Source organism: Stegastes partitus, unplaced genomic scaffold (assembly GCF_000690725.1).
Source record: "Stegastes partitus isolate 25-593 unplaced genomic scaffold, Stegastes_partitus-1.0.2 Scaffold421, whole genome shotgun sequence".
Taxonomy (NCBI): domain Eukaryota; kingdom Metazoa; phylum Chordata; class Actinopteri; family Pomacentridae; genus Stegastes; species Stegastes partitus.
The window spans coordinates 502,540-514,821 of NW_007578152.1; the positions used below are offsets into that span (position 1 = coordinate 502,540).

A 12,282-nucleotide genomic window follows, 5' to 3' on the forward strand; every position below is an offset into this window, starting at 1 on the left:
AGCCATGAAGGTACAAACATCTCCTCAGTCGTCTGGTTTCTAAACTTCTGATGTGAGTTTAGAAAACTGCTCAACTTGAAATGAAAAGCTGTGCTGCCATCTAGTGGTAGAACCGTCACAGTGAACAGTCAAAGCTGTGTTTGTGCACCGTGGAGCTCATGAGCCACAAAAACATGTTTAGATATGACAGTGAGGTGTTGTTGTCTGATGTTTGAGGAGAAACAGGACAGGACAAAGTGTAAAAACATTTATATGAACAGATGACAAGATGAAACTGACCCAGCTGATCGCTTTACATGAATCCTTATGATTAAAGTTTTCTAAAATATTATAAATATGCAAATGAGGTATTACATGTTTTTAAACAATCCCTAATTTGCATTCATTTCCACAACAGCAGCCTGACTATTGGATGAAACGAGCTGCAAAATGTCAAGTCGGAGGTTTTTATAAACGGCTAAATCAGAAAATACAGCAACGGCCTGCTCATTTGCATCACAGAAAATTAGACTAATCGACAAGTTTGTTAAAAAACATCGTGTTGACTCCTAAATGTTTGTTTTTTTTGACTCGTCTGAAAGAAGTTATGGAAGCAAAAAGTCCCAGAACTGTGAAACTGAGCCACTTTTGTTGTCCTGTGATGCTCTCGTTGACACTCATTTAATGAAAAACTGTCTTATATATATATATAAATATAAATGTAAATGAACTAGTTTGTGGTTTTGTTGCAGATCCCAGAGCTGGAGCACAAACCAGGATCTGACTGGTTCACTCAGAAACACCCGTAAAACAGCTGGAACACACCGAAGGTAAGAGTTTGAATGTTTGACCTGAGAGACGAAGAGTTTGACAGGATTTTATTAAAACCTGGAAACAACTGAATCTTTAGAGCCAACATGGATCAGAACATATGTTCAGAACAAATAATAAATTATTAAAACAAACAGCTGCTGTGATAAAAATAATAATGAAAAAACAAGCTGATTACAAAAAAAAGGACTTTTAGGTATTTAAATTCATTTTAAAAATATTTAGCAAACCTTATATATTTATAGAAACATACGAGGAAAGTATTTTAAATTATCTCAGATCTATACAAACTATCTGTGTTTATAGATATATGAGGAAATTGCTTTACATATATTTGCAGATGTGATATAAATAAGATATAAAAAAGACATAAAACTTTTTTTCTTTTTTTTTTAACAGTCTGACATTAAATCAGACTAAACGTTTCCTGTTTCAGCTCAGTCAGGATTACCAACATTATTTCTATTTGCTAAACACCAGAATAATGAGAAAGTCAGAAGTTTACGTCCACTAAGATCCTTCAAACTGTTTGGGGAAGCCCAGATGATGATGTCATGGCTTTGGAAGCTTCTGATTGGTTAATTGGAGGCACACCTCAAACACACTGCTTCCTTTTGTGGAAAATCTAAAGAGACCAGCCAAGATATCAGGAAGAGAACTGTGGACCTGCACCAGTCTGGTCCATCCTTGGGTACAACTTCTAGAAGCCTGAAGGTTCCACGTTCATCTGTTCAGACAGTTCTATCAAGTATAACCACCATGGGAATGTCCAGCCATCATAGGCTCAGGAAGGAGACTGGTTCTGGTTGAAATGTGCGAATCAACCCCAGAACAGAAGCTAAAGACCTTGTGAAGATGCTGCTGAAGCTGCATCAGAGAGGAAGAAGACATCACTCCAGAAGAACCATAGAAAAGACAGATTACAGTTTGTAGATGCACACAGGGACAAAGAGCTTCATCAGTGGAGACATGTCCTGTGGTCTGATGGAACTAAACCTGAACTGTTTGGCCTTAATGACCATCGGTACATCTGGAGGAAAAAGGAGGAAGCTTGAAGCCTGAGAACACCATCCCAGCTGTGGAGCACGGGGGTGGCAGCATCATGCTGTGGAGGGACTGGTGACCTTCACACAATAGATGTCTACCATGCAAACAATATATTTATATAATTATCAGGAGGGAAAGGATGTAAACATTGGCAGGGATGTGCAAAAAAAAATAATTTGCAGCCTGATAAAGTCACGACGTACATCAGACAGAGACACACAGGACTCATTGTATCACTTCATTTTGAATTTTAAATATAAATCCTGACTCAGTTTTTAAACTTCAGCTTGTAGTTTGGTGTATTTGGCCACCAGCTGTCAGTGTGTCACAGCTCAGGACGCTCAGTGCGCAGAGGAAGCAGCCTTTCAAATTAAAACCGTGTCTCAGCTCCAAATAATGGGCGGAGGCTTTTATTTTGTAAATTCTCTGCTGCTGCACCGGAAGTCAGGTTCGGTGTTTGCCGCAGCAACTCGACGCATCTGTACATGGCAGCGTTCACAGGCTGATCCACGCGTCACACAGCATCACGCGTGTACATGAAGGCTGCGCACTCGGAGACAAACATCCAGACGCGTGCAGGGACACGATGTGACACTGGGCCGCGCGTCATTTGCGCATTTGGGCGAGGAGCAGGTCTTTGCGCGCCGCTCTACGTGCGATGATTTGACTTTTTTTTTTTTTTTTTTCTCCTCCTCCGGCCGCCTGCTGCAGTTGGAGCGACTCCAGGGATGCTGCGGCTCGTCTGGCTGCCGGAGTGCCGCCGCGCAACCCCCGGCTGCGCCCTCCGCCTCTGCTGAACCGGATTTTTTGCGCCACTTTCCCCCCCTCCTCCTCCTCCTCCTCCGGTATGGATCACTTCTGGCACATCTGAGCGTCTGGAGCTGTTCCTCCTCCTCAGCCTGCAACATGGGGAACAGCCTCTCCAACCTGGCCGCCTTCCAGTCCCTGCACATAGTCATGCTCGGTTTGGACTCTGCGGGCAAAACCACCGTCCTGTACCGGCTGAAATTCAACGAGTTCGTCAACACGGTGCCGACCATCGGCTTCAACACGGAGCGGATCCGGCTGGGCGGCGCGGGGGCCTCCAGGGGCATCAGCTGCCACTTCTGGGACGTCGGGGGCCAGGAGAAGCTGCGGCCCCTCTGGAAGCCCTACAGCCGCTGCACGGACGGCATCGTGTACGTGGTGGACTCTGTGGACGCGGAGCGGCTGGAGGAGGCCCGCACCGAGCTGCACAAGATCACCCGCTTCTCCGAGAACCAGGGCACCCCGCTGCTGGTCATCGCCAACAAGCAGGACCTGCCGCGGGCGCTGGACGTCGGGGAGATCGAGAGGCAGCTGGCCCTGGCCGAGCTGAGCCCGTCCACCCCGTACCACGTCCAGCCGGCCTGCGCCATCATCGGAGAGGGTCTGGACGAGGGCATGGACAAGCTGTACGAGATGATCGTGAAGAGGAGGAAGTCTCTGAAGCAGAAGAAGAAGAGGCAGTGATGAGAAGTGTCACCGGTCATTCTGTGGACGCATCATGACACCATAGCAGATTAAAGAACACCCCATCAACTCCATCACTGATCACCAGTCTCCATGTAAGAAGGAAATATATTTATAGTGAGCTGAAGAGAAACTCATCCACGTGTTCCTGCTGGAATACCTGCAGAAACTGCATAGTCATGACTGGTATAAGATGTTCAAATAATCATATTAATCTCTGGTTTGTGGGGTGGTGGTGGTTCGCCTTGACTGTTTCTGAGTGAGTGATCATCAGGGATGTGGAGATGTTCTCCAGAGCATGTGGACCTCCTGGCAGAGCTCCCCGTTGCTGCCCTGTTGTGCTGTGCACAGATGTGAGACTGTTGTAAATGTGATGAGGGATGCACTGATGATGCAAAGATGATTCCCCTGAGAAGACACGCAAAAAGAAAACTCTGATTTTGTCTTTTTTTTTTTTGTAACCTACATGATATGACGAATGTTTGGAGCAACAAGAATAAGACTTAAGTTTATTTTAATGTATGTGGCGTCTTTTTACGGCGTCTCATTTTGCACAAGTGTCTTCCTCAGAGGAACCACCTTTGGTTCTTCCTCCTCTGGAAGCCATACTGGAGGCCTTCAGCTCTGTGAACAGCTGATTTACTGCTCCTCTGTTTGAGCAGCACCTTTACAGCGTTTCTTCCAAGTAAAATCACAGCTAGTCGCTAATTAAGTTGCCGTGCGTTAGCTTAAAGCTGCGTATACGATATATGCTGCAGCTGCCTGCGCTGTTTCGCTGCTGAATACTTGAAAAAAGTGCATTAATGAGACTGAACACTTGCTGTGGGTTTTAGTTGTATGTAGCAATTAGGGCTGCAGCCAACAGTTATTTTAACTTTTGATTAACCTTTCTTGAATTAGTGGTTTGAAATGCCAAATCAGTGTTTCAAAAGCCCAAGATGGCGTCCTTAAATGGATTGTTTTGTTCTCGACTCGAAGATATTCAGTTTACGTGTCATCGAGGAGGAAATAATCCAGATAATATTCATATTTAAGAAGCTTGAATTAAAGAATTCAGACATTGTTCCTGAAAAAAAAGACTCAAACAGATTAAGCGCTTATTGAAATAGTTGGCGATTAATCGATTATTTGATTCATCGTTGCAGCTCTAGTAGCAAAAGCTGGTTATATTAATTGTGCAGCTGATCCCCAGTAAATCTCTTCATAACTCTACATAAAAGGAAAGTTAACAAACAAACTAATTAAACTACCATCACACATGTCTTTCCTGTCAACTTACAGCAAAATAGTTCGTAGTCGTCTGCATATAGGATGATTTTTAGGCACAAAATTCAAGCAGACAGATTTAGCTTCTGCAAAATAAGTCATTTTTTTTGTAATCAGCTGTTCGTCAGAGTCAGTGAAGTGTTTTTTTGGTGCATCCCAGACTGTTTGAACCTGCTGGCAGATTGTTCGAGAAGCCAAGTGTCTTCCTGAAACGAACCGACAGGCTGGAACCTGTTCAGCTGCTCCTCATCGAACGATAGCTAATCATAAACTCCGGTTGAACAATACGCCAAAACGCGCTGTGTTCGGGGCGGTTTTTATTGAAGTTAATCTGACAGTGTTAGCATAATGTTCCACCCACCTGACTGACAGCTCGCAGATGGTTTCTAAAAGTGACATTTGGTCTTAAATGACTGGACAGGACTGTTGAATGTCTCACATGGACTGTTGTGTCATGCCGCGTTCACGTCAAAGCAGAAGAATTTAAATCCAATTTAATCCAAGCTCTAATCTGCAGTCTAAAGTAGCAGCGATTGTACGTCGGAGGTAATTTAATCATATTTACCGGTAGCCGCCACCAGGGGGCAGACATGAATGTTATTTTTTTCGCAATCAGTCTCATCTCTCCGACGTGAGCGTGGCATCCGCCTCCTTGGCAGAGCTGCGTTTCACATTGCATGACAGCCACTACTTCAGTGTAAATTATACAGTATAACGTTACAGCCAAGATACAGCAAGACCAAACGATGTATTAACATGCCAAAATGAAAAAAAAGGAAAAAGTATTTTTGGGATTAAACTCTTTGTAACTGAACTTTGTGTGTTGTGTGGTTTCATCGGGGTGGGAAATTCCCAGTCAAGTAGCATTTAGAGGGTTTTTATCTGTACCTTCAGGGCTTTTGTAGATTACAGTGAAACAAGAGCTTACTTTCATGCTAGCAGCTCTGTGAGGCTTTGAGCTAAACTCTGTCATGCCAAGCATTTAAATAGTGTTACCTGACTTCTTACGAGAATTACTGCTAATAAATAACTCTAATCTAAATCATTCTGCGAGGACAGCTCACGATACAACCAAAATTTGTAATACCATATAACAAATTAAATGTTAGCATAAGTGATAAACATTTAAATTCGTCTGCCAAGTTTCTTTGTCTGTTACCAAAATGTTTGCCCATTTTTGAGTTGTTCCGATATAAGGGCAACGTTCACTCGTAATTCCGACACCACGTTAATGTGCTATAATGCTAACGTGTTGACGTTAGCATTATAGACAAACAACATAACCATAACTTATAATACTATATTACGAATTAAATGCTAGCAAAACCGTTTGTACATGAGAATGTGCGTAGTTTATCTAAAGTTTTGTGCCTTCAAGCAAACATTTACCTTCGTCCGCCATGTTTCTGCATCTAGTACGTCAGCAAATCGTATACCTAACTGTCCGACAACTTTCTAGGTTGTTGATTTAAGGTGATTATTCCACCGCCACACGAATGTACCATAATGCTAACATGTTGATGTTAGCATGTATAATGCTCTGTAAGATACTCTATGTGGACAGAAGCTAACACTACAGCTAAAAATTTTACAAATTGAAAGTTAGCAAAAAAATATTTGCACAGTTCGTCAAGAGTCTTGTACCTTTAACCAAAGATTTACTTTTGTCTGCCATGTTTTAGCATTTTTAGCGCTTATCCATCGACAACTTAGCATGACGTGTAGCAACATTTTTGCTACCTTTCTGTCAGTTTGAGGGAATACTCACTCATCTGTCTGATTATTCCAACACCATACAAAGGCACTAGAATGCTAACGTGTTGACGCTAGCAGGTAAAATGCTCTCTGGCAAAAAACAGTTTAGCGCCATCAACCAAACATTTCTTTGGCTATTTGGTCAACATCTCAGCAATTTGACATTTTCGCAGACTTTCTGATTTGTTGTTCCAATTCAAGGGGTCTTTTATCCAATTATTTCGTCGCTCCATGAAGGTGCTATAATGCTAGCGTGTTGACGTTAGCATGTGTGATGCTCTCACTGTGGTGTGTTAGCGCGCTAACATTCGTTTTGTTGTTTCGCTTGTTGGTCGTTGTTTTAAAATGCAACTTGAGGTAGTTGCTTTGTTTGTAAGACGGTTGGTCATTGACATTTAGGTGTTTGTTTGCCTTTTTTAAAAGCACCTTAGGGATTTTTTTAATGTAGTATTGTACCAGAAATGCAATAATATGAATGAAAAATACACCAATAACGCTTAAAAACAAAGACGCTGTCCAAAATCTGGAGCATCCAATCATATGAATAACTACCAAATAGTCTGTTATGATACAAAGCGTCCAAAGGAACAACTAAAAACATTATTTTATACTGTATATGAATGCAAATGTTTGATTAAGAGATAAATTATGACTAAAATGCCCTTTAGTGAAATCCAAAGACAAGAACAGTTCATTTAAAGGCCACGTATTGGGAAGTTGCTAATTTCTGCACTGTGTTGTTGCAGAATAATGTAAAGTCAGTTAAATTACCGCCTGAACACGAGGTCATGTAAGATAAGCGTCATAAAAATAACAAAATAATGCAAAATGACTGGGTTCAGCTTCTCCATTTACCGTCGTCATGCTCGGAGTTGAGCAACTTCTGAACATGTTTGACAGAAAAAACCCTAAAAACAGGCTGAATGACTGGTCCAGGGACAGAAATACACTCAGATCCATGTTTTCCTGCTTGTTGTCGACCCACTCTGTGAGTCTGGTGCCAAATTTACCTTCTGCGCTCGTCGTGTTTACAGCCCGACCGCGTCCCGTCTTATTATTATGGTCTGTGACGCTTGTGTAAGTCAAAGCCGCTGTCATGTCAGAGTGTAATCAGCGATGGGAGAAGTGTTATTTACCCGGAGTGTAATTGCACCGCACACTCCTGAAATAAGGCGGCTTTTATCTGCCGTCTGGGGTTAAACTGTCTGGAAGAAGAGTGCGTTTTATCTGAATGTCATCTGAGCCCAGAGGAGGCAAAAGGGCAAAAGGTTCAGGTCTGTATGCACAAACAGATATTTAAACTTTGATTGGATCTCAGAGGAATCAAAAATGATCCCATGAGCAATAAATGGTGCCGTTTATTCTCATAAAGCTGCCGTTTGGGAATCATAACCAGACTAAAGAAGCACCACAGCGCTGCTTATCTACTGTGTTTCTCTACAAATAACCAAAATGGCAGCTTATTACGAACATTTATGTTAAAATTATAATCAATCAACGTGCTTGCATTCAAACAAAAGGTCATGAAAGTGGCAAATTAAAAAAAATAAACCTTTAATGCATCTCTCACATCAGCTGTTTTTGCATCTAGAGGAGAAGTTGTCAATGTGAAGCTGATTTATTTTATTTTAGAGGTGAAATGACTCAACGTGTTTGACTATTTATCAAATGCCAGTGATATGAAGTGGAGCCTCCAGGCTTCTAGATTTGATTTTTGCGGAGAAAAGTGTTAAAAAACAAACAGATCTGCAGTCGTATTGAAAAGAAATTCGTCCACTTGGTGTTCGCCGTGATGGAAAAATCCTCTTAGAGTTTCTGTTTGGCGGCTTGCTTACATATAAAACTGTAAACCTGTAATTTATGTGTTTGAAAAGCGGTCCGGAGAGTATTTTTACATGAGCTGATAAGACCCGAGTTGGAACGTTTCTCGTGTAGATTTTTCTGAAAGCTGTAAACCTCAGCAGCTGGCGAAGCAATCGCTGAGCTGCTGATCTAAACCGACACCCGTAGACGGTCTTTATTAGGAGAGTTTAGTGGACAAGAAACCTCACTTAGAGCCTCGTTCATCCCTCAAAACCCCAAATCTCTGAGTGACAATTAGGCGTACAGTTCACTTCCTCAGAAGAATACGATTCTGCTGCCTGCTGACAAAGCGCGACGCTTCCAGCCGTATTTTTATTTATCTGATTGGTTTTCTTCAACGTCTTTTCTGTGGGCGGCCGCGGAGGGATTTTGTGTTTTTGTATCTGTGTTCTTCTGGATGCTAATCCTTCACACTTCCACCCACAGCGGAGGACCGTCGCATTTCCGCGGAAGCTTTGAACGCCAACATGTTGAAGAAAATGTGCTGAATGTGCGCGAGTGTGATTATTTTAGTGTTTGTCTTTTTTCTGAAGCCGTTTGTTAGATTTGCGTTGACGGCACAAACCTTTTGTCTGAACGAAGCCTTGAAATGTGCAGATCGGTTGGTGCAATTTGTCAACGTCTGGTCTTTGTATCACATGAAATTATGCGTTTTATGGAGCTTTTTGAAAATCAAAGTAAAACAAACATCAGATTTTGGCTTAAATTAAAATCCTCCTGTTTATGTTTGTCAATATAAGTTAAGAAAGGAGGTTGGGGTGGATGGACGGGTTAAATATACAAGAACAAAGCACTTATTTAAACCTTTTCTCTCAACCAAACCTTTAGCGTCATCACTTTAGTGTCAGTTTTCTGTGGGAGGAGGTTGGGGTGGATAGACAGGTAAAAAAAAAAAAAAACATCAAAGTCTGCTGTTTATTTCTCATTTTAAACAATATTTGTTATTTTAACAACCATGACAGAAGTTCTTTAACCTGAGCAAAGCACTTATTTTGGCCGTGATCTTTCTCTAAACCTGATCAAACCTTGAGTTTGCCGGTTTATAAAAGTTAGTTGGCGTGTGGACGAGGTTGGGGTGGATGGACGGGTTAAATATACAATAACAAAATATTTATTTAAACCTTTTCTCTCAACCTAACCAAACCTTTAGTATCGTCACTTTAGAAAGAGTCAGTTTTCTTTGGGAGGAGGTTGGGGTGGATGGACGGGTTGGAAAAACAAAACAAACATCAAATGCTGATGTTTATTTCTGGTTTTAAACTTATTTTGGCCACGATCTTTCTTTAAACCAACCAAACCTTTAGCAGTTTATAAAAGTTAGTTGTCGTGTGGAGGAGGTTGGGGTTCATGGACGGGTTAAATATACAATAACAAAGCATTTATTTAAACATTTTCTCTCAACCGAACCAAACCTTTAGTGTCATCACTTTAGAAAAAAGTCAGTTTTCTTTGGGAGGAGGTTGGGGTGGATGGACGGGTTAAATATACAATAATAAAGCACTTATTTAAACCTTTTCTCTCAACCTAACCAAACCTTTAGTATCATCACTTTAGAAAGAGTCAGTTTTCTTTGGGAGGAGGTTGGGGTGGATGGACGGGTTGGAAAAAAACAAACAAACATCAAATGCTGATGTTTATTTCTGGTTTTAAACTTATTTTGGCCACGATCTTTCTTTAAACCAACCAAACCTTTAGCAGTTTAGAAAAGTTTGTTGCCATGCGGAAGAGGTTGGGGTGGATGGACGGGTTAAATATACAATGACATCACATTATTATTGTAGCCATGGTGATAAAAAAAACCTTAAGAAAGCACTTCTCTTAGCCATGATCTTCTTCCTCAGCCGAACCAAACCTTTTGTCCGAGGAGTCGGTCAGTTTAATTTGGGAGGAGGCTGGGGTGGATGGATGAGCCAGAAAACATGGACATAGGAGGCTGCTGTTTGTTTCTCAATTCAAGCTGTGTTTATTATTGTAACAACGATGACAAAAATTCTCTAACCTTAACCTCCGTCTCTCTAAACCTTTAGCGTCGCCACTGTTTAAAGGTTAGTTAGCATAGGGAGGAGGTCGGGGTGGATGGACAGGTTGGTCAAACATTGGGCTTTAACACAGGGGATTATGACTCTCTATAACATTTTAATGTTGCCGAAATAATCAGTAGATGCAGAATCAAAATCTTAATACAGCTTTTACTTACAATGAGTTTCCAGTTTAAGAATGAAACTGCTTTTGAACTGAGTTGCCGCTTTAATGACCACAGAAGACAAAATGCATCTGTTTAAAAGTGTTGTGAGCGTTTTGCTCCAGATGATACTCGGTGTTTCGTCTCTGGTGTCCAACCTGCTGCAGGAGAAAGTCCTCCTCACGGTTCCAGTCGCTGTTTATTGTGGGTAAGGTCAGCTTGTGTTGAGTCAACACAGGCTTTATGAGCTCAAACCCGTTCTTCTGATGATCCAGTGAGAAGCTGTTTAGATAATAAAGATGACCTCATTCTGGCCCTTCTGGTCTATAAACCGACAAGTCCAGGTCTGGATCTGCAGTAGAACTCATCTTTTAATTCCATTTTTGTCCTACAGAAAACCAAACTCTGCTTTTCAGCTCAGGTATGTTAATATGTCCAAACTTCCCAGTAAGCTGTAAAAAAAAAAAAAAAAACTTGTAGAACTGGCAGCAAAAAGTCTGTTAAAAAGCTCAAAAACTGCGAAAATAACAACATATCTTTAAAATAATGATATTTCAGCTGATTGAAATACAAAAAAACCCCTTGAATTTTACGATGACACATTGCAAAAGAACTAATTACTACAGTTAACATGTAAATAAAATCAAATGGATATTATTTTAGAATGATTTTCCTTTGTTCGCTCCCTATTATATTTAATTTTAGCTTCAAGTTAAACAGCAAATATATGTAAAACAACAACATATTTTTTTGTTAATTTAAACAAAACAAAAAGTTAGACATCGTACAAGAACAAACCCCCATTTCTAAAAAAAATATAAATTTTTGTGAACATCTTTTACAGCTTTGGTATGTTAACAGTTAGCATATAAATTCAACATTATTCAAATTATCTTTAATTTAACAAAACAGGGAAAATAACATAAAAAAAATGATTTACACTTTTTTTAATCCTTAACCGAGATCTAATTTTTCTTTCAAATAACAGCAAATATCTGGAAAATAATACATTTGAGTCAAATGCAGTAAAAAAAAAATAATTTTTTGTGAAAGAACAAATTATTTGTAAATATACAGATTTTTGACGTGGACATTTTTCACAGTTTTGGTGTTTTTCTTGTTTTTTTACAGTTAATACTTTTTTCTGTTATCAGTGATTTTACAAAACAGGAATCATCTGTAAAATGACGGTAAATGTTTTTAAAAATTATGAAACAGAGCACTAATAAGTATTGACACAGCCTTTCAGAGGATGAATATTTACATCAGGAATGGCTGAAGTTCATATCGTCTTTGTTGTTGAGCAGCTAGCGCTAAAGCTAACGATGCTAAATCTGCCCATGATGAGAAAACCAGCTTCAAGGTCATTCAGTGTCGACTCAGTGAAGGCGGCTGAAACTTTGTAGGACCTGAAACTGATGTCTGCCAATTTTGTAGCTGAAACTCCAACATATTCATAATTTTTCAACACCTTGCGAGATGGAAAATTGAGCAAGACGCCGCTTTCAGACGTCCACATCTCCTGACGTATACGTCCTGGAGTCTTCAGACTTTCAGGAGACGTTCAGAAGTTTCTGGTGAACGGAGAGAAGGAAGAAAATTCTGGAAATGGCTCAGTTTTTTGCTCAAGAGCTCTAAAATCCAGGATTTGTTGAAAAAACACAACGTTGACACAGAAAAAGAAAAAGTTTCCGAACAGCCAGGTGGACGTCTTGGATCATGAGTAGGCTGATGAAAGTTAATAAGAGATGGAAGTATCATCTGCTGGTGTTCAAGAAGTCATTCCATGATGCCTTAAAAACCTGAGACGCAAACATTACTGACGTCACGGCCGAGGCAGCTCGTTAGCACTTTAATTACAGGCCGAG

The 12,282-nt window shown here is 40.6% G+C and overlaps 1 protein-coding gene across 1 annotated transcript; it reads left to right on the forward strand.

Annotated features, from left to right (window-relative positions):
• Positions 1 to 2,763: 2,763 nt before the first annotated feature.
• On the forward strand, positions 2,764 to 5,428 carry LOC103360215 (ADP-ribosylation factor-like protein 4C). Its single transcript, XM_008285899.1, has one exon. The coding sequence runs from the start codon at positions 2,764 to 2,766 to the stop codon at positions 3,346 to 3,348; it is 585 nt and encodes a 194-aa protein (XP_008284121.1). The 3' UTR covers positions 3,349 to 5,428.
• The last annotated feature ends 6,854 nt before the right edge of the window (positions 5,429 to 12,282 follow it).